Here is a 23505-nt window from a genome sequence, read left to right as displayed (position 1 = left end):
TCAGTGCCCTGCTGCCAGGGAGCCTAGGGTCCTTGGGCATGCCTGATTCCTGAACTTATTCCTCTGTCTTCACGGCTGGAGTCACAGTGAATTCAGGGCAGGGTAATTCTGAACTGCTATTCTGTACCCAGGGAAAGAATGTCAATTTAATGCCCATCTCTAATGAGTCCGTCCCAGGCTTCCTGACATACATAAATGCCTACACACAGGTACAGGAGTGGGGGGAGATCACTGTGCTGCAAGTAACTGGAATTCAGGAGTGAGCACTTTTTTTCCCCATGAGATAAAATTCAAAAAATAAAAATGTTTATAAACATTAAAACATTTAAATTTTAAAATATTAAACCTCCCATCTAAAATAAAGAAAAATTAACTTTTTGAATCCCAAGGTGGAGTGATGGAGTTCATATTCATATAACTTAGATAACCTATGTTGTTAAATAGCATAAGTGTTTTTTAAAGTATGCAAGTCTCTGGGTGTATTTAAAGAGTAACCAAGGTAGCTTTCATCTTTGAATCTGATGTGGCTTTGAGAGCTATACCTGGAAACTGGGCCAGCATATGGCACCCAAGGGTGGAGGTTTTCCTGGGACCATGTTGAGCTTCAACGTCCTGGATGAATGCTAAGGTTTCACCCAGTTTTTCGTCTTCTGGGAACTCTCACACCTGCAGGGGAAAAAGTGATTTAGAGGTTGCTGAAAGTATAGCCTGGTTCTGGGGATAGTGAGCTATAGAAAAAGAGAAAATGAGATGTCAATCCTTTAAATCTCAAACAATTTATCAGAAAAGCATTTTAATTGTTTAAATACAATTATCACAATTTGGGTAGAGATCACCAGACCCATTGCTTAAGACAAAGTTCATATGAAAACATTCAAAAGCATAATTAAATCATTATACTTAATTTATGCATATAGTTAAGGCCGAAAAGAGCAGGATATCTTCTTGAATGTTTTAAAATATAATTTAGGATTTTATGTTTTCAGTCCTTGAAATTACAAAGGATCTCCCACAGGATGGAAATATGATATCTCCTACAGTTATAAATGGGGGCAGAGAGTGTTGATTTCTTGTGGCTGTCCTGAACAATGTGTATCTTTTCCCCAAACCCTATGCACAAACTTCTCTAGTTTTAGTTGGCTCTCTCCTGCCTTTTCACAGAGGTAGTGGAATGCCACCAATTTTGTCTATAATGGTTCCATTTGAGCCTTGGTAAACTGCTATATAAGTTTTATTTCATCATCATTCAGGTCCCAAAACTACAAATAGTTATCGACCACTATCTAAATGATCTGATTGGTGTGTATGAACTCACTTTGGTTCTCTGCCTAACTGCTAAACTGTCTGTTTTATTTAGGCTTGAGAGCCTTGGGGTGAGGATATGGAATAAATTGTAAAAAACATTAAAAAGAACATCTTGGGAACAGTATGTCCTCAAGGGCCAAATGCAAGGCAACATAAAGTGATTTTTTGGTGATATAAAACATAACACTTGTAGGATGGTAGTAATAAATAACATAACAACAGATATCCTCAAAGTCCCACATGCAGTATTTCTTAGAACATGAGAAATGTTCTAATACCAAGGCCTTTGGGGGATTATAAGCTGTTTCCAAAGTGGGTTGAGAATAAAATTATTTCTATAATGTGGTATCAAAGTTTTACCAGAAATTTATATTGACAGTAAATTGTCCCGGATTGGCTGAAGAAGGGTAGGGATTGGGAAGGGCGTCAGGTGGCTTGCACCTAGGGAAAGTTACTTACCTGCTCTGTGCCTCATTTCCCTCATTTGTGAAGCAGACTTGATAACAATTCCCTTGCAAGATTGTTGTGAGGATTAGTTAAGAAGTAGTTTCTGAGAGGTTGTGAGTGTTCAATAAGGAGAGAAAATATTTTCTATTTCACTGCCACTATTTTCTTCATCTCTTGTCTGGTCCATTACTGTCACTTCCATGCACCATTTCCATCACATTAAATGCCTGCTCAAAACCTCCCAGTGACTGTCTGGTACTCACAGGATAAAAATAAAATTCCTGGTCTGAAAAGTGTAGTTATGCCTGGAGTCCTGCCTTTGCAATCTATACTGGTTATCTACTGTGTAAGAACTTACCACAAGTTTAGTAGTTTAAAACAGCACATATTTATTATCCCACAGTTTCTGTGGGTCAGGAGTCCAGGCACAGTTTAGCTGGACCTTCTGCTTCTGTTTTATATGGTTGGATTTAAGATGCTGGTGAAGTCTCCTCTGAGGCTCAACTGCGGATGGATCCCCTTCCAAGCTAATGTGATTTGTGATAGCATTGAGATCCTTGAATGCTGCTGAACTAAGGTCCTTGGTTTATCGCAGAATGTTAGTCAGAAGCCAACCTCAATTCCTCAACATCTGGCTGTTTCCACAGGGTAGCTCACAATATGGCATCTTGATGCATCAAAGTCAACAAGGGAGAGACACATCTAGCGAGATAGAAATTACAATCTAATGTAATGTAAACATGTACACCCTGTCACTTTTGCTGTTTGTCATTGGTTAGAAGCAAATCACAGGCCTGCTCATACTCAAGGGGAGGGAATCATACAAGGGTGTGACCACCAGAAGACAGGGGTCATGGGAGCCATCTTAGAGTCTGTCTGCCACAGGGTCCAGGATCGAATGCTGGTGATTGTCTGCCAGCCACACTATTTATTTCTCTCACCCACTTTCTGCACTTATAAAAATGGAGATAGAGTGATTTTCTGTCTCCTAGGGTTGTTAAGAAGATCAAATGAGGTAAATTGTTTTGCAAAGTATTCTACATCCGTCCAACTCCTACCTACTTTGAGGTCTGTCTTAAGTCTCACCTCCTCCATGAGGGCTTGGCCAAATCTGGTCTCCTCCTTGAGTTTCTTCTTTTTTATAACAGAAGCTGCTGGCCCCACTCGTAGTTTATACATTATTATATAGTCTTATATTTCCTTAATGAAACATTCATGATACATACCTTACCTGTCTGATAAAATTGTAAGCAACTTAAGTAAAATGACTTTTTCCTCTATAAATAATAAAACAACAGGGCTGGCCAGTTAGCTCAGTTGGTTAGAGCATGGTGCTGCTAATACCAAGGTCAAGGGTTTGGATCCCCATACTGGCCAGCTGCCAAAATAAAAAGGAAAAGTATAAGAAAATAACTAACATTTATCAAATGCTTAGGATGTGCCAGACACTCTGGTAAGTATTTTATTATTTAACTCTTCTAATCCTTACAACAACCTCAGTAAATCCTCAAGATAAAATGAAACCTCAAGGTAAATCCTTACTCTCATTACTCTCATTTTGCACATAAGGTAACTGTGGCTCAGAGAGGCTAAGTAATTTGCCGAAGGTCACACAGCTAGTCACATGTGTCTGACTATAAGAATGGAGCTCTTACTGTCTTTATGTGCTACCTCTTTTGTATGGTCTAGAGCAGCACAACACACAAAGTAGTTGATCATTTTAGTCTTTGACAAATGGAAATGAATTTGTGCATTGAGAAAAGACTACACTAGAGAAGTCTGGAGAAGTCCACCTACCTATTGATGTTCAAGATGGGGGGCAAGTGTGTCCTGGCATCATCACCTGCTTGTTGATTTCTTTTGCTCATAGAAAATCACCATGGCTACCAAATGGCCATATTCTAGGCAGCCTTCTTTTGGGAGATCATAATTTAAGATCAGAATCTCTGGGCTAAGTCATGGCACCTATCAGCTTCCTGTGAACTGGTTCTCATTTCTCATGGTTCCCATTGCCCTGAGGGGCTGTATTCCCATCATGCCCACTCTGAGCTTTACTGGGTCCTCATTTTAGAGCATTCATCCTCGAATCCTTGGCCAATTCACCTACGTCACAGCACTAAAGCAATAAATTCCAGAACCCCACAATGTGAATTATCTGTGAGAATTCACTTCCAGTTCTTGGGACAGGACCCTTGGGAAAACTAGGCACTGGGCCAGAAAGAGAGAGTGACCAAGAGTGACCTGATCAATCTTAACCTAAACCTTGACCTTCAGCAAAGTAGAGAATGAAACGACTCAGAAAATATTAGATGTTCCAGAAGATGTTCTTGGATTGTGTCTTCTGTTCTAACTGTTCAAGCAGTGTCATTTCAACTTCAATTTCTTGTCATTTCAGGATGCTGCTGGAGCCAAATGGTCTGCCTTTTATGAAGAACAGTCCAAACTTGCCAAAAATTATTCACTAGAAGAAATTCAGAATCTCACAGTCAAGCTTCAGTTGCAGGCCCTTCAGCAGAGTGGGTCTTCAGCGCTCTCAGCAGACAAAAGCAGACAGGTATATTTGTGAACATTTTAGTACCGACCCCAAGAATCAAAATGTTTGGGAAATATTAAACATTAATATCAACCATGACTGCTTTCTTTGTTTGCAAGGACAGTAATGCTGACATTAGAAAGAGCTCTGTGCCTAGGTGGGGTGACCGTATACTTTATCATCTAAGTTGGGATCTTTTTGAGAGTGAAAGAAGACACTGGTAATAATTACATTAAGACAGAATTAAACTGGAATTGTTCCAGGGACTGTGGTTTGTACAGGCACTCTAGACAGAGGTCACCTTCCTGAGGATCAGGCAGCCTGAAGAATACATTTAATCTGTGTTGGTGGTTCTTAACTGGGGTGATCCCCTACCCTTGCCCCCCCGCCAGGATATTTGACAACATTTAGAGACTTTTTTGGTTGCCACAACTGAAGGATACTATTGGCATCTAGTGGGTACAGATGTTGCTGAACATTCCGTAATGTACAGGACAGCACCCAACGACAAAATATTGTCTGGTCCAAAAAGTCAACAGTGCCAAGCCTGAGAAGCCCCATGTGCAATCTAATTCTCTCCCCCTTTCGTCTTTGACTCTCTTCTGCAACTTATTTAACAAGTGGCTAACAGCCTCAGCTCAAACCACTTCAGGGATGGGCGATTCCATTCTTCCCAAAACAGCAGTTCCATGTGTGAGTCCTCCCCAAGCAATGGGAGATATTCCCTCCATGGAATGCAAAATGCTTTACCTTTACTTCGTTCTACCTTCCAGAGCCAAACTGCTCTTTCCCATAATAGTCTTTAAATAAATGGAGGCAGCTAGTTTGTTTAGAACCACTTGAGGCTTTTCTTGTCTAGGCTAAACATCCTTCACTTTGCCAATTTCCCCCTATGCAGTGGTGCTGAGTCCCCTCCCCAGCCCTAGTTGCTGTCTTTGTTTTGTCAGTGTCCTTGAACTGAATACAACACTCTTAGTGGGTTGCAGTCTGCACAGAGGTGAGCAGGAATATGACTTTATGCTTCCTGTGGTCTACATCTACTAAGGCAGTCTAGGATTGTATTAGTTTTTTTCGTTGATTTTTTGGTTTTTGACAACCAAATACCAAGGTTGGCTCATATCAATCTCATTGTCAATGAAGTCTCCAAATTTGCTCTGAAATGGCACCTTTTAAAATTCTGTTCTTAGGTAGTTAGTTTGTCCAAATTCAAGAAAGCCTATATTCATCTCTATCTCATCCTTCTAGCCCAGAAGTCAGCAAACTTTTTCTGTGAAAGGACAGAGAGTTAATATTTTAGGTTTTGCAAGCCTTATTGTCTGTGTCACAACTAGCCAACTCTGCCATTGTAGTGGAAAATCAGCCATAGCTAATACATAAATAAATGAGCATGGCCGTATTCCAATAAAACTTTACAAAATCAGGCAACAGACAGGATATGGTCTGCAGACCCCTGATGTAGCCTGTTGAATTATTTTAGTCTAAAATATTTAGCTATATAATGTCAAAGGTCTCTTTCTCAGTTGCTTGTCCTCTAGAACTCTGTATATTCTAATCTACATTTTAAAAATAAAAATGCATGGTAAGGACAAAGATAAAGCCATATGGCATGTCTCTTTCCACGAATTGATATTTATTAGTCTGCATTCTCTGGGTCCAGTTATCCAATTAGTTATTAATTCACTTCACCTTATTCCTTCCCTGTTTCCTTATCTTTTTCTCAAGGACACCACAAGAAACCTTGCCCATTCAAATCTAGACAGCTTGTTCAAGCTTGGGTGGAGCCGGGACATTCTACTTTTAAAAGATTCCTAGATAATTCTAATTAATGTGCAGCCAGTCTGAAAACCACTGAAACACATCTAAGAGCTTGAAGTGTTTGGGGAGAGGGGAGACTCAAGAGTGCATGGACTCAATGGAGAGGGAGTAGGGGAGATCGAAGAAGCAGGTAGAGGAAGAGACCACGAGGGGTTTGGTGCCATGGAGAGGAGTTTAGATGTATTCCTTTGGACTGTGGAACCTTGTGGAAGTTTAAGCCTAGGATCGATTTCATGTTGTAGGTAATGACTCTTGTAGTACAATGAAAGAATAATGGAAGAGGGAAACAGGAGAAGGGGAAACAGTGCTTAATTTAATTCAGTGCTTCTCAAATCATCTGTGGGAGAGAGCCTGGCTCCCATGTCCTTCACTTCCCCCTGAAAATGCCTTGTCTTTTCCAACTTCTTTCCATCTTTTAGGCTCTGCCCTCTACCTCCCTCTTCTACCTGACCAATTCCTACTTCTCCAAGACACAGCTCGAATGTACCCCCCTCCTTGCAGCCATTCTTGAATCTCCAGGTAATTAATTTCTCTACCCCCCCCCATACTGCCACATTACATTTTGGTAACAGTTATAGCACTTATTACTCTGTTATGTAGTTATTGCTGTTATGGATGCCTCACCATTTCATAACTTTGAGGTCCTTGAGGGCCAGTGACTCATTCATTTCAGAATTGTCAGAGTGTAGGACATAGTAGAGGCTCAATACATACTGAATACCACAACAAAAAAATGCACTTCTTTCTGTATGTGTAGGTGAGGAACATTCTTGGGGTTTTTGTGTATCTGTTTATTTCAACTACTCCACATGTATTTATTATGTGCTTATAAGGCTTTGTGCTAGTTGGCAGTGGGGAAGTTTTTTTTTTTTTTCCCTTAAATACAAGAAGAAATCTGGCAAAGAAGATGTGAATTTCTGTATTTTGAGGCATCAAAAACCACATGGCCAAAAGGAGATCTTTACATTACCATTCTCTTTAGCACATTTTTTCATTGTAAACACTATTTATTATCTCTAATTTGCAGTTGAACACAATTCTAAATGCAATGAGCACCATCTACAGTACTGGAAAAGTTTGCAACCCAAATAACCCACAGGAGTGCTTATTACTTGAACCAGGTAAGCTATTAATTTTGAGTAGTGATTATGAATTTTACTTTTTTCTCCCAAGTTTTAAAAATGATATTGACGTTAGATGATGACATTGTGCTCTTCAGATGGATAATTCAAAGATGAGAAGATTCCAAACATGTGTGTTTCAACACATGGATGCTCTTTTAACTTTTAATATAATTTCATTGTAAGTTCTATCACAGGCAAGTAATTTAATTAAGTTAGTAATTAAATTATTTCAGTGGTTTATTTCTCTGCAGATCTATTTTGGAACTATAATAAGGGTGAGGAAATTAAGGAATCATGAGATTTCAGCTAATAACTTTATGACGTTGCTATCTGCTGACCTTACTTTTAATCCTTTAAAGTTCATATAATTGTTTACAAATAAAATTTTAACAAATGCATGTTTATTTCACTTTGGGTGCTTTGTGATAACAGGTTTGGATAACATAATGGCAAAGAGTACAGACTACAATGAGAGGCTCTGGGCTTGGGAAGGCTGGAGGTCTGAGGTCGGCAAGCAGCTGAGGCCATTATATGAAGAGTATGTAGTCCTGAAAAATGAGATGGCAAGAGCGAACGGTAAGTCAGCGGGTCTGCAGGGGTGCTGAAACTCTGTATGGGGTGATGGACCTATTGCTCATGCATTATCAAGCCTGCCTTTTGATATCAGGGATACCCCTAGCTTAACAATCATCTGCTGAATTAAGGTTACCTGTCTCTAGAAGAAACTACTAGGGAATAAGAAAAGTTGCATTGGCATTCTACAGTTTAAAAAGCTCAGGAACGAGACTCAACTACAGAGCCTGAAATGAATTATTATTCAGGAATTAGGACGTATGAGCTATCCAGGAAGGTCTCAGGCCCCCAAGGGCTCCCAAAGGAATATGCAGATTGAGTGGGGATCCTATTTCTCAGACAGGTTGATAGACAAAGCCACTATCCATCACCTAAATCCCTTTCTGGCCACAGTTCATTCTCAAAGTTCATCTGTGTGTCTATTTCAGGGTAATATCCCAGAAAGAAAGAAAAAACAAAAACAAACAAAAAAACCCCTCAGATTAGTTTAGTCTGGAAACCCAATGTTCTCTATAGTTGTAATTATAACTCAAGTCATGTGGTCATAAAAATCTTAATGCGGGAAGGCACTTCCATGTTCCCTAACTTATTCTTCTGCCTGAATAACGAGCTGAAGTCATGGTATTATGAATAACTTTACGCTTTGGTGATTCACTGCCCCTTTGGGTTGGGTAAGGAAGATTTTTTTTTTTCTCGTTTGTTGTTCCTAAATTTCTTCCACTGCCACTTAAACTGATATTCTCAAGCCTCAGGCAAGCTGGAGACAGTAGCTTGCCATCATTTTTGTTTTACAATATCATGCATTTGCTTCCATCCAAAATACTTATGTCTTTCCTCATCTTCCTCATCAGCCAATGTGCATGTAAAAAGAAAAATTATCAAAATAAGTTTACAAACTTTATTAGTTAAGGCCCTAACACAAGCTCGTGTTTCCTGATGGTCAAATACTAAATGGAGCACATAGAGATGTGCTGTGTGTACGTATAATTTTCCAACAAACACAGCTCACTGTGGCAATGTCTAAGATGAGTTGGATCAGATCTGAAAATATAAGGCCATGAACAAAATGAGAATTAAATAGAGATACAATGTCATGTTTTAAAGCTAAAGATGTAAACTGACATATGGAGAAAATAGAGATCCAGAGTTAGGAGTCTAAGAGTGCGCCTCTGCCCGGTACCGGCTGTGTGACCGTCAACAAGTGATTTAAACACTGTAAGCACAGGATGGTGGTGGAATGTAGAGTGGTGCAGCTATTATAGAAAACAGTATGGAGGTTCCTGAAGAAATTAAAAATAGAAGTACCATAGGACCTAGCAATCCCTCTTCTGGGTATATACCCAAAGGAAATGAAATCACCATCTTGTAAAGATATTCGCACTCCATATTCATTACAGCATTGTTCCTAATAGCCAAGATGTGTAAACAACATAGGTGTCCATTAATATATGAATAAATAAAGAAACTGTGGTATATAAGTATATGTAATGGAATATGACTCAGTCTTAAAAAGGAAGGAGATCCTGACATTTGCCACAACATGGATGGAACCCGGAGGACATTATGCTAAGTAAAATCAGCCAGACATAGAAAGAAAAGTCTTCCATGATCTCACTTATACATGAGATCTAAAAAGAAAAAAAAAAGGTCATATATACAGTACAGAGACAGAGAATAAAACAGTGGTTATAAGGGGCAGGGAAGGGGGAAGAAAATGGGAAATGTAGGTCAAAGGATAGAAAGCAGCAGATATGTAGGATGAACAAGTCTAAAGATCTAATGTACAACATGAGGACTATAGGTGATAGCAGTGTATTGTATTCAGGATCTTTGCTAAATGATTAGATTATAATTGTTCTGATATCTATAATATTAGATTATAGTTGTTCTTGCCATAGGGAGAAGTGGGTAATTATGTAAGATGATGGATATGTTAATTTGTTCCACTACAGTAACCATTTTACTGTGTGTATCTTATATCATCATCCCGTGTACCTTAAATATCCACAATAAAATTTATTTAAACAATAAGCACAGGCTGTTCATCTGCACAGTAAGGGTTGTCATAATGACAATCTTGTACGGTTTTTGTGTGGCTTGTTAAATGAGATAATACACTTAAACTCCTGGCACAGAGCAAGTGTTTAACAAACATTAGCTAGGGTTGTCATTCATTTGCATCCCTTTGAGTTGATGTTCAGAAGGGCAGTAGAAATGTGATAAAACCTTTAGAATGCTTTTAACTCTTCAGCAATGTTAATCTGCATACACTGTGTTTTCTCTCTTTCTTTTCCTTATGTTCTCCTTTCTCGTTTTTTAAAAACAGATTATGAGGACTACGGGGATTATTGGAGAGGAGATTATGAAGCAGAGGGAGAAGATGGCTATAATTATACCCGCAACCAGCTGATTAAAGATGTGGAAAGCACCTTTGAGGAGGTAACCAAGGATCTACACATAGAAACAGAAACAAACATAGAGCAGTGTATGGCAAAAAGGGGACAGGGACCAAAAGCATTCTGGCTTGTTCTTAACACACTGTTCAGCCATTTCCAGGCATCACAGAGTTATGAATATTAGAGCTTGACACAACTTTGGAGAATAATAGGGAAGCCCCTACAGGTGATCAGAATTGCTCTGCTTTCCTCCCCCTTTCAGTCACTGACCAGTAATCACCAAAAGAAAGACTAGAAGAAGAAAAGATTAGAAGGAAGGGTCTTTGTGAGCTACCCGGGGCTGATGCTGTCTTTATTAACAGAGACATAGGTTTTGCTTCCTTCCTTAGGACTATTGGTACTATTATTTTATTAGCCTTTGACTAATGAAATCTTCATAGGGAAAAAAGAGTTTTATGAGCAGAAGTGTCTTAATGTGTCTCTCTTCCTCCATTTAGAACACCACACCTTCCCTTTACCCTTGCACCTTCAAAATTCTGATGTAAGGCTACTATGTCACAGCCATAGTTGGTCAGAGCTATCAAAAATGGAAGACAAACAACCCTCTAAAAATGAAATGGGCAAAAGATTTGAATAAGTACATCATCAAAGGACTTATACAAATGGCATATAATCTAGTAAAGAATTATTAGGGGAATGCAAATAAAATCATGATGAAAATCTGCAACGCATCCACCAGAAAGACTATGATCAAAAAGACTGACAACACTAAATGTTAGGGAGAATGTGGAGACATTGGAGCCCTCATACACTGCTGGCAGAAGTGTAACATGGGGTAGCCACTTGGGAAAGCAGTTTGGAAATTTCTTAAGAAATTAAACACACACTTACCATGTGACTTAGCTATTCCACTTTTAGGTATCTATATGAGATAAATGTAAACACATATCCATAGAAAGACTTATACACAAATGTTCATAGCAGCATTATTCATAATAGACCCAAACTGGAAACAACCCAGTCATCCAATTGGTGAATGGATAAGCCAACTCTGCTATATTTGCACAATGGACTACTGCTCAGTAATAAAACAGACTGAATTACTGATATATGCAACAAATGGATGAACCTAAAAAACCCTGTACGTGAAAGAAGCCAGACACAAAAGGTCACGTATTATCTAATTTCATTTATATAAAATGTCCAAAATAGGAAAAACTATAGAGACAGAAATCAGTTCAGTGATTACCTGTGTCTTGAGGTGAGAGTGAAATTGACAGCAAATGGGCACAAGGAAATTTTGGAAGGTGATGGGAGTGTTCTAAAACTGAATGGAGGGGCCGACCCCATGGCGCACTCGGGAGAATGCAGCGCTGGGAGCGCGGCAGTACTCCCGCCGCGGGTTAGGATCCTATATAGGGATGGCCGGTTTACTAGCTGGCTGAGCGCGGTGTGGCCGGTCACAAAAAGACAAAACAAACAAACAAACAAAAACTGAATGGAGGTATGGTTTCCCAATAGTTTCAACATATTAAAATTCACGAAGCTCCACACTTAAAAATGGGTAAATTTTACGGTATGTAAATTAGACCTCAATTTTAAAACAAAGGAAGTAGGTAACATCTTAAAAATGAATATTTTTAAAAAATGAATTTTCTTACATCTTTCATTTTGAGATCTGTGTTCCTGCAGGTGTGGTTACTGATTTATGCAGTGGAGCTAGTCACCATAAATAGCTGGGAAGAAGGAATGCTTTCAAATTCTCCAGAACATTTGAGAGGAGAAAAATTATAATTTCAGGAAATTTTACTTGTTTTTTTTTTCTGAGTTTTTTTTTAATTGAAACATAATTGATTATATATATTTGTGGGGTACTTGTTTAAGAAGTTCCTGTTTCTAGTATTGGGCTTTGGAACTTGGAATTGGCTGCTCCTGGTCTTAAACTTTCTTCCTGGGCTTTTCAGATTAAACCATTATATGAACAGCTTCATGCCTATGTGAGGGCAAAGCTGATGGATGCCTACCCTTCCTATATCAGTCCGACTGGATGCCTCCCTGCTCATTTGCTTGGTAAGAAACCCAAGGAACTCTTTGTATACTTGGCTATTTGTTATTTCCACTAATGAAATTATCTTTTAAATGAAGCCCAACATAAAACTTTTGAAAAATTCTGTGAATGATATTAGTAACATTACAGAAATTACATTTGGAAAGCACTTTAACAGAAAATCCATTTTCAATTACTCTCTATTACATTACTTTTAAATGTACATAAAGAGTTATTAGTTTGGCCACAATTCACAAAATAAAGAGGTTACTTGAGATAACTAGAGAAAGAATTCCAGGTTCAGATGAGAGCGGAAATGGGAAAATAATGTTTAAGTATTCAAGTTGTTTGGCTAAGTTTTTGAGGTGGAGTTTGGGATTTTAGTATCATGTTGTCAGAGGAAAGAAGCTTGGTAGGCTGGGGGTGGTCAAGGGTGAGAGAAAGGCTTTCTAGAATTAAGGTATAGCTGAGTGAAAGTTTCTTTAAGTTCATTCTAGACACCACCAGTTACTTCTGCTGAAAATTGCTTGGTTCGGAATACATATGAGTCATGAATGAAGGAGGGTGGCCATCTTCTCCTCTTCCACCCAGGAGCTGAGGCCAGATAAACCACAAACCTTTGAAAATTTCATGCCATGCGTATGTAGCGTGCTTACTGTAGTCAAGCTAAGTTACTGGTAGCTAATTGTCCTCCACAGCCCAGCCTCATGTCTGTCAGCAGGAGAGAATATGGATTAAGGACCTGTGGAGACTGTTAACCCTAAAGTAATATAGAAATCCTCTCTACAATGTCCTTGGTAGGCGTTATTTAGTCATTCAATTTCTGCTTCAATCTGTCTGGTGTGATGTGGTTCCTTCTTCCAAGGTAGAATAACCTGTTGCTGCATGGCACCAGTAATAAGAAAGTTCTACTTTAGGTGGAACTCGATCAACGTCCCTCTAATGCTTTTTATTCATTACTCCTATTTCCATGCTATGAGGTTACCTAGAATATGTCAATTCTTATTCTACAAGATGACCTTCCAGATAGTTGTAAACAGCCATCATATAAGACACAGCATACTACCTGGCACAAGAGTATGTACTCAGTCCATTTAGTGACTGCTACTGTTATCATCATGTATACACTCTTTTCTTTTTCAAGTTAAAGATCTACACAGATTTCCAACTGTCCCTTAAAATCCCACTTTTCTAATTATTCTCCTTTGGACGAGCTATATACTTCGTCGATGTCCCTCTTCAATTATCATGCTCAGAACCGAACAGTTACTCCAGAAGAGGTTTGACTAACATAAATTAAAAATGATACCATGCCTGCCTTTGTTCTAGACACTATAATTCTTTCAATTTAGCTTAAGGTCTCATTTGTGTTTTAGAAACCATGTCATACTGTTTGTTGGGCCACTTTTGGTCTTTTACATGAAGACTGTGTCTCAGCCTGATGTCACATATATATTTCTATGGTGGATAGGTTTACCTTTAAAATTTAAGCATAGGACTTCACATTTATCTCTACTAAATTTTAATTTAAAAAAATAAGTTAACTTGAGTCCTCTTTATGTAGTTGTGTTGCCCCGTTTCTTTGGCCCCAAGATTCTGGTCCTGCTATTAGATTGACTTTTTCTAAATCCATCTTCCTTTTTGGGGTCTCTGGCCTCGAAATCCAACTTAACATTTGTTTGATATCTTTCGAAAGTCACCCATTTAAGTGTACTACTATAGTAATAAAAGTGGAATTTAGTTACTAGTTAGAAGTTCCTAAATGATGATTTTCATATGATCTCTGGAATCCAATACTAGATATTACTGATAGTTTAATTTGTAGTATTTTGTCCCATGGATGGTGGATTATATATAAATCTCTTTCTAATTTATAGTAGCTATGATGTTCCATATATTTAATAAATTGTGCCTTTGAATTGTTATTTGAGATGAGAGAAACTAGGATGATTCTCTCACGAGCTTTGCCTAACCACATAATGTCCTGCCATTTTAATCTTTTAGAGAAGATAGAAGGAGGAAGTGTTGGACGTTTAGAGTAAGAGAGGGAAAAAAGGGAAAAAGAGGTGGTAAATGGGAAGCACAGAAACTAGATTAAATCTAGAATACTGTACAGCTTGTTTGTCAATCTCATCTCATGTGCTATGTAAAATCAGGTCTCTATTTCTGCGGTCTTTGTCATATATTAACAGATTCTTTTCTTAAATAGGTGATATGTGGGGTAGATTTTGGACAAATCTGTACTCTCTGACAGTTCCCTATGGACAGAAACCAAACATAGATGTTACTGATGCAATGCTGAACCAGGTAGGAAGAAGAGGCCTTAAAGACTAAAACTAAATTCTCAGCTTCATTTTTTAAGCCATTCTTCTGTTCTTATCTCATATGTGAAACTGTGTAAATAAAACAATTTCCATTTAATTTAAATTTATTTCCTAGGTGGCTATATTTTCAAGGAAATGTAGTTTACAATGCCAGTGGCCTTAAGTACCTTGAATACCAGCTTTGTTACTGATCTTGTTGAGTGGTATTCAAAATAGAGATAACCTGAGTTTTCCATTAAGGAATAAGATGTGGAATTACCAACTGGATGGCATCACTCTTTCCAAAGTTAGTCATTGCTATAAGTAATCAATCAGTAATCTCTATGAATAGTAAAAGCAAAAATACCATTAAAAGATTTTTGTATATTCAAAAAATCATTAATGTTAAAAATATTACAAGAATCTTTAAAATAATATATTTTAGGACTTTCAGTTCATTATTGCTTTTAAATTTTCTAAAAAAAAAAAAAAATGCACCCCTTGTTGTCTACACTGGGGCAGACTTTTTCCACCATGACCAGTTCCTTGGTACAACATTGGATGTCTCCATTGGTTAGACCAGTTTTTAAAAAATTTTTTAAATTGAAACATAATTGATTTTACATATTTTGGGGGTACAGTGTTGGCTATCAGTATTTGTGTACAATATGTGATGATCAAATCAATATTATTAGCATGTTCATTATTACAAATTGTAATTATTCTTTGTGTCCCTTACCCACAATGGAATACTACTCAGCCATAAAAAGAATGAAATTCTGCCATTTGTGGCAACACGAATGGACCTGGAGAAAATTATGTTAAGTGAAATAAGCCAGGCACAGAAAGAGAAATAATGCATGTCCTCACTCGTAAGTGGGAGCTAAGAAAGAAAGAAAGAAAGACTATAATAATACATTGAACTTCCTGAAGGACAGAACAGACCTATGGTTACTAAAGATCGGAAAGGGGGAGGGAGAGAGGGGTTAGGGAGAAATTGGGTAAATAATTTTAAATTACTTTTTTCTTACCATGTGGGTATATAATTGTTTAATTTTTTCAGTGTTCTTTTCCATAGACAAAATCATATTATAGTTATAATTACATCTTTTTCTTCAGTCAACTAAAATTCTACATTTCTGGATAGAACTCATAATCATACTTCTATTTGCCTTATATAATTTTTTCAGAGGGTTGCAACATAATTTACTGTATATGCATCACTGAACCTTCGCTTGCTAATAGTTTTAAGTCTGTAATTAGCAAAGCAATGTACATCTTCTCATACATAACATGTTCCTGGGAAAAGTCCACTGCAGAATAAACATGTGTAGCTGCAGAGGCCTCCAAACTCTTGCAGCTGTTCTAGCCACGTTTTGCAGTTGAGCAGCAGTAGAGGCCCATCTTTATGTAGATCCTTACTCATTCTTAAGTGTTTTCTCATCCACCATCTGTCCTAGTGTTATCTATGAGACTGTCAGACAGGTATTGTGATCATTCCATGCTGAGTGAGGAAACTGAGGCTCAGGTAAACAGTTTACCTGAAGTCACAAAGACAGTCAGTGGCAACTAAGGATTGAACTCAGAACTCCTAATATTTCCAATCTGGTTTTCTATTCATTCATTCATTCTTCATTCAACAGGTGTTAACTGCACTTACTAGTATGCACTGTTTTGGTATACATTCATTCCACTTAAGAATGAACCTCTCATTAATACCAATTGCCTGACATTGAGTCTTTAAAGATTGATTAAAAAAAGAAAAATCCGTAGTCTGGTATCCTGTTTCTTATTTCCAGGGCTGACATAGAAGAAAAACCAGACTTGACTGGTCTTTGAGATCAGAGGAAGTTTTCTGTGTTACTAAAAGTGACTCATGAGCTAATCTGCCAATTTCACAAACTTAGCCTGCCTATGTGGGTCATATCTCCTAAGCAGGCTTGGTCAGTTCCTGGGACACTAGTTCCCAGAAAAGTTCGCAGGGTGGCATATGCCTACTGCTACTTCTCCCCAGTTTCAAAGCATTCTGAAAGTTTAGACTCCATACAGATCATGAAGCCAAGTCCCAAATACCCATTGGCTGCTAGGCTACATCTGGGCCTTTTTTATTCCAAAAGGCCATGCCTTCATGCCTACCTTATTGTTTGGGCCTTCCATTGTGCCTAATACAGGGGCTTGCCCCTTGAAGGAGCTCAATCAGTGATCGTTGGTTTGAGTTGAATAGTCTTTAGCAAATAGAAGGTCCTTGTTTATGTTTGTACTTGGAATACAAAGAACAAAGATAAAAAAATCACACATAAATCTCACCCAGCCCACTGTTAACATTTTCATATTAAGATTATACCATATAAGTGGTTTATATAGTCTACTTTTCACTTACTATTAAATTGTATTTTATAATATCAATAAAATTGTTTATATAAATATTATTTTGGTGGCTGCACAATTTCCATCCTACAAAAGTATCGTTATTTATTTAACTATTCTGATGGTTGTTTCCACTTTTTTCTCTATTAAAAATCATTCTCAATGTAATTCTTTGACCTAAAATTCTGATAGTTTCCTAGGTTAGTACCCTAGAGGCAGGATTAGTGGGACAAAGAGTATAAAGATTTCGAAAGCTACCCATACATGTTGCCAAATTGCCTTTTGGAAACATTATGTCAATATACATATCCAACAGAAAGCATGTTCGGTTTTTTATGACATTAATATTTTTCTTCCATTTAAAAAAATTTTATTGTAAATTGACAATTTATAATTGTATACATTTATGGGGTACAAAGTGATGTTATAAATTATAAACACAGTGTGGAATAATTAAAGCAAGCTAATTAACATATCCGTCACCTCACATACTTATTTTTTTGTGGTGGGAACATTTGAAATTTACTCTCTTGGTAATTTTGAAATGTACAGTACATCATTATTAACTATATTCACAATGCTGTATAATAGATCTCAAAAAAAAACTTATTCCTCCTGTCTAACTGATACTTTGCACTCTTTGACCAACATCTCCCCATTGCCCCCTCCCCCCATCCTCTGGTAAGCACTGTTTTACTCTCTACTTCTATGGGAACAACTTTTTAGATTCCACATATGAGTGAAAACATGTGGTATGTGTCTTTCTGTGCCTGGCTTATTTCACTTAAGAATGTTGTTATTTTAATGTTGGAATTAAATACTGTTCTTTTTTTCCAGTCCTGGGATGCAGAGAGGATATTCAAGGAGGCTGAGAAGTTCTTTGTGTCTGTTGGCCTTTTTAATATGACTCAAGGATTCTGGGAAAACTCCATGCTAACTAATCCAGAAGATGGCCGGAAAGTGGTCTGCCACCCCACAGCCTGGGACCTGGGGAAGGGAGACTTCAGGTAGGGGGACTGACACTAAATGAGAGACAATGGAGGCAGGGTGATGTTGAACTTGGATTCCTTCTCTTCTTCTCTGAGCACAGAAGAGATGAGTTAACTCTCCTTGAACTGAGGCTGGGAGCCCATGAGAGCACATTTGGGCTTTCCCAGGAAAAGAGGATTGCCAGCAGGCCCCAACTTGAACCTTTAGACAATCCACCCCACTTGAAATATTATGCACCCATTTGAGGTGCGTGGTCACAGGGATGGTGGTGCCCACATTAGAAAAGGTTTACAGGAGATGGACATGTGAATCAGGCATTGATCTTCACCTTCATGTTTCACTCTCGTGAGTGAGACAGGATAGGCAAATAAATAAGTTGGGATAAAATGGAGAAAGTGGTTTGTGTCATAAGAGAGACTCAGGAAATGCTCTACAGGGAACTGGAAGAGAACTGATCATACCCGGAATAGGAGGTAGGCTCAGACAGGGCTTTGTGGATGGCATTTGAATAGGACTTGCAAGATGAGAGAGAGATTTGGACAGACAGAGCTGGGAGGAGAACACCAGGCTGGGAGAACAGCAGGATCAAATGCAGAGAGGCAGGAATTGGGAACACAGGCTTGGGAATGCTAAGTGTGTCAGTTAATGACTAGGCAACCTTAGACAAGGTATTTGGCCTTCTTAGGTTTCTGTTTCTTTATCTGCAAAGTAGAATAGTAATTCCCAGGTCATAGGTTTGTGAGCGTCTTGCGTTGGCTTTCTCAGCTTGACGTGGAGATTCTAGTACAAGTGCTTCATTGAGGGAGACCTTTCAGGCAAAGGGAGGTGAGGGAAGCAGGATGGGACAGGAGAAGTAGGTAAGGACATGATCTCTGCTAGAGACTTGGCCTCAGCCTGCTCCCATGAAACTCTCCGGGGCATGATTTGAACCACAGAGCTGGTCACACCTCGAGACAAGGGAACTGGCCTGTTGTACCAGTTCAGTCTTTTATTGGCTGTGAACTGCCCCAGAGTGTGGGGGGACATAACCTCTTGGTCAAGGCACCTCCCATTTGGCCAAAGGCAGTGAAGGAAGCAGCTGTTGGCTCTTATCAGCTATGACTCAGGCAGCTGGGGGACAGGTAGATCTGCCTGGTAAAGGAAATCTGGTTAAGGCCCCACCAGCATCCACTAGAGTAAGGACTGGCAATCCTTTTCTGTAAAGGGGCAGAAAGTAAATAGTTTAGGCTTTGTAGGCCTCTGTTGCAACTACTCAGCTCTGCCCTTGTAGCATGAAAGCAGCCATAGACAATACATAAACAAGTGGGCATGGCTGTGTTCCAATAAAATTTTATTTTTAAAAACAGGTGGCCAGTCAGCAGGCTATAGTTTATTGACCCCAGTACTAGAGTGAGGCTTAAAAATGAGAAAGAATATATAAGTTTCCTAACACAGAATCTTACATATAGTAGACAGTAAATATAGAGCAGCTATTCTTATAATTGTTTCAAAATAGGATAGAGAGAAACCAAGTTAGAAAAGCAGGTTGGGGTCATACTGGAGTATATAAAGAGGCTGAGTTTATTATTGAGCAGTGAGAAGTCCTTAAAGGGTATTTATGGGGGGGTGACATAATCAGAGTGGTAAGAAAATTAATTTGGGAATCTACTGAAATATGACCCCTACAGTCACCGAATGAACGTGCTTTTGCCAAGTTCAAAAGGACCACCACCTAATCGTCAAATGCAGTCCTTATCCCATTGGGTTACAAGAGCATCAGACAACATTTACAAGTTGTCTTTCAAATGTTGTTTTTCATTGATTTCGGCATTGCCATCATCTTCCAGACTTCTTTGACATCTTTGATTGCACTTTCTCTATCTCCCCTGAATCATCTTTATTCTCCACCCCTTACGTACTGGGGCCTCCTAAAACTTTGTCTTTGGTCTTTTTTTTTTTTTGCCATTCTATTCCTACTTCGTGAGCCACTACATCCACTTTTTGACTTACAAGATTATGATTCCCAAGTCTCAATTTCCACCTCCTTCTACTATTTCTCTATCCTGGCTATACCAAACTGATCACAGTGTCCTGAATGCCACATTCTTTTCTCAAGCTTTTCTCACTGAGCACTTCTAGGAATGTCAACCTCCCTGCCACCTACCTGGCAACTTCCTGAACGTTGATCAAGGTCCAGACTGCTCACTGCATCCTCAGTTATTCCCTTCATGGTGTTTCTTAGGAGACTGTGCCGGCATTCACTCACTGTTATACTCAAGGCCATGTCTACTGATCACTTATATAGTATTTGCCTCAGAGTTTCTGTAGTAGAAGACTCTGTTTATCTGTCTTCCTATTAGTTTGTGAGCAAGAGAACAAGACTTAGCCCTGCCCATCACTTTATATTGAGCAACTAGTATAGTTTCTAGGACATAAGAGGTAGGTACCCAAGATTCATTGCTGAGTAAATCTTGGAAAGATGATTCATGCTACCAAAACCCCATACACTCTACTGCAATGATTACATGAAATTCAGTGAGATTCATTGTAATCTTGCCCATTTTTATGCAGAATTAAAATGTGCACAACGGTGACAATGGACGACTTCCTGACAGCCCATCATGAAATGGGACACATCCAATATTACATGGCATATGCCACACAACCTTTTCTGCTAAGAGATGGAGCTAATGAAGGGTTCCATGAAGCTGTTGGGGAAATCATGTCACTTTCTGCAGCTACACCTAAGCATTTGAAATCCATTGGTCTTCTGCCACCTGATTTTCATGAAGACAATGGTATGGACATCTTTATGGCTTGTTTGTGGGATTCTTTAGTCTGATATGGGCAAAACTGTTATCACACATAGGTAATATTTTTTTGCTACATAAAATGTAAAGTATTTTTGGATAATTGGGAATGAATTGCTACCGGTAAAAAATATTAACTGTATCTCAGAACATGTCAACTTGTGATTTTGTATTTATGACAAGGGAATAAGAGAGATAACTGAACCCCTCATTTTAGCTATCTGTGGCAAAAAAGATCAGCTCCACTTGCTGGAGCGTTTGGTCAATATGGTCAAGGTCATGAGCTCCATCCTCTTGTGGGCAATTCAGCTTGTTTGATCATTGGCTCCAGCCCTCGGTGATCTCACAAGGGCCTGCGAGCAGGCCAGTGTAAACCTATCATCATGTCTGGAATAGTTATATCGTAAGGACAGACTCAGTGGACTATAGACCAGCAGTGGCATCCTCCTGTGAAGAGAGCAACAAAGGAAAGGGAGTTAATGGTAACCCCTAATTAACTCTGATAAGAGGCATTTAAGGAAGGCAATTAAAACTAAAAAAATGAAGATTAGGGGTAGCTTGTGGATTTTTATCTACCTATCCTGTTCCAGCACTTCGTCCTACTCCAAATCCCTTAGCTGAGAAAATGAGTATATACTAATTATTAAGTCCACTGTCAATATTTCTCACATAGTCATCCTTATAGTAAGTATATTTTGAGGAATAATATTTGGAGGTTAGGAAAACTCTCTTTAACACAAAACATCCACTGTCATCCTTATCTTAATATTTATCCTTTTCCATTTTACTTGCAGAAACAGAAATAAACTTCCTACTCAAACAAGCACTCACGATTGTTGGAACTCTACCATTTACTTACATGTTAGAGAAGTGGAGGTGGATGGTCTTCAAGGGTGAAATTCCCAAAGAGCAGTGGATGAAAAAGTGGTGGGAGATGAAGTAAGTCACTAAATATGCAATCAGTAAATTGTTTTCTCATGAGTTTGCTGTTTGTTTAAAAGCATTCAACTGGCCTGTGTGCACATACACAGACAAAATGGTATTTGTATTTCATTGCCTGAGGGCTTCCTAAGGCCACCAGAATCCTCAAATGGCAGGAAGGACTGAGGAACTAATACCGCTCCCATCAGCTCTCAACTGATGACTGATGAGAATCGGTGGATAAATACCTCAGCTCCCTTGCCCTCAGGTGGGATAGCTCTGGAAGCGAGTGCTCTACGCTGAATCCTAGAGTTTCTCAGTGGGATTAAGCTCCAATTACCCACAGTGGTAACTTGCTTGATATTGCACCTTTTGTGAACTGCTGTCCTTTTCTTGTCTCACTTCTTTACTCCTTTGCTGTTGTTTCCTGGAATTGATTCCCAGGAATTTGTCTCAGAGTCTGTTTCTGAGGGATCCCAATCTAAAATGACTAGAATTGGTGTTCTCAGAGAATGCTTCATAGTCAGAATAACTGAGATTTTAATAGGTAAATCTTGAAAGCTGGTGATGTGGAATTAAGTATGTGACAAAGAGAGAGAAGTACATTTAGGTTCAGGGGAATGCCATCACACACCACACACACACACAGACACACGTTAACTGTCTCCTTTTTATATTTCTAGTCTCCATTTGGGTGCCATCTCCTCAGATAAAAATTCCTTGGCTCTGCTCCCTACCATGAGTTAGGTGACACCACTTCATGCTCTATATTCTCAAATGCTGGGTCACTCATTAAACTGTGATATTATTTAGGTAGTGATCGATTTATTCATTTTATGTATTCTTTTATCTATTCTTTTTTTTAAAATAGTGACCCCACATTTTATGCAAAGCACTGGGGATCCAATGCTGGGTCCAATCCAATGTATGGTTCTTGACCCCCTCAAAACATTTAGTCTATAGCAGGATGTGGAAAACAAAATCACTGTAATGTGTAGTGTTGGGGTCTGTGAGTGTCTAAGGGGAGATCCAAAGCCCAACTTGGGGGTATGAGATAAGGAGAGGCATCCAAGTTGAGCCTTGAGAAAGGTGCGGAAGTTAATCAGGTGCGTGTGGAGGAGAATAGAGAGAATCCTAAGCTAGGATTTGGGCAAACAAATACTGATTTATTTCAATAGTTATAGCACAATATTACTCATCACTGTATCCCAGATGCCCTGCACTGTGCCTGGGATAACAAATTTGGGCAACAGATACTGATTTATTTCAATAGTTATAGCACGATATTACTCATCACTGTATCCCAGATGCCCTGCACTGTGCCTGGCACATACAGGTGTGACGTAAATGGATTCTGAATGAATGAATTACAAAATAAAGAAAGAAAGAACAAAAGAAAGAAAGAGAAACCAAAGAAGTCTAACTTCTTTCCACCATCTATTACTCAGAGCCCCGTCAATTACTTTTTTCCTTTGTTTTCCTTATTTTTCCTTTTTGAAGTAAAGATCTCAGGTGTAACATTCAGTACCAAATTCGTAACTTTAAATGAGCACCATTTTTCTGCCAGGTTTCTCTTTGTTAACGTAAGTCTTACTTGGGAGGAAGGAGGCATCTCCTGTAATAACTGCCTCTAGCGTTTGAGTATTACCAAAGCTGTGTCTCCAATGATCCCACAATCATCAACGACAAATGTATTCCACTTAAACAATGCCACGTACATGGTTTCCCTACCTTTTTTTCTGACTGGATTAATTTTTTTTTATCTCTCTTAGTTTATTTTAAAGGTACATGGAACTAAATCCTTAAAGTGATTCATTAACGCATTAATCGTTCCTTTACTCATTCAACAAATATGAATGAAGTCTTTCCTTATTGTTAGGCACCATGTTTGGCAC

The 23505-nt window shown here is 38.7% G+C and overlaps 1 protein-coding gene across 2 annotated transcripts in view; it reads left to right on the top strand.

The window, feature by feature from the left end:
• The window catches only part of ACE2 (angiotensin converting enzyme 2), a 42267-nt gene that overhangs the window by 5701 nt on the left and 13061 nt on the right, over positions 1-23505 (top strand). For both annotated transcript variants that reach the window (XM_063083007.1, XM_063083006.1), the window contains exons 2-10: positions 4148-4306; positions 7128-7221; positions 7657-7800; positions 10124-10236; positions 12158-12263; positions 14450-14547; positions 17748-17917; positions 20451-20677; positions 21484-21628. In XM_063083007.1, coding sequence (XP_062939077.1) covers positions 4148-4306; positions 7128-7221; positions 7657-7800; positions 10124-10236; positions 12158-12263; positions 14450-14547; positions 17748-17917; positions 20451-20677; positions 21484-21628 — 1256 coding nt within the window. The remainder of the gene's footprint in view (positions 1-4147; positions 4307-7127; positions 7222-7656; positions 7801-10123; positions 10237-12157; positions 12264-14449; positions 14548-17747; positions 17918-20450; positions 20678-21483; positions 21629-23505) is intronic.

This window comes from Cynocephalus volans, chromosome X (assembly GCF_027409185.1).
Source record: "Cynocephalus volans isolate mCynVol1 chromosome X, mCynVol1.pri, whole genome shotgun sequence".
Taxonomy (NCBI): Eukaryota; Metazoa; Chordata; class Mammalia; order Dermoptera; family Cynocephalidae; genus Cynocephalus; species Cynocephalus volans.
Note: the sequence above shows the minus strand (reverse complement) of the source record. Positions and strands in the feature narration are given on the sequence as shown.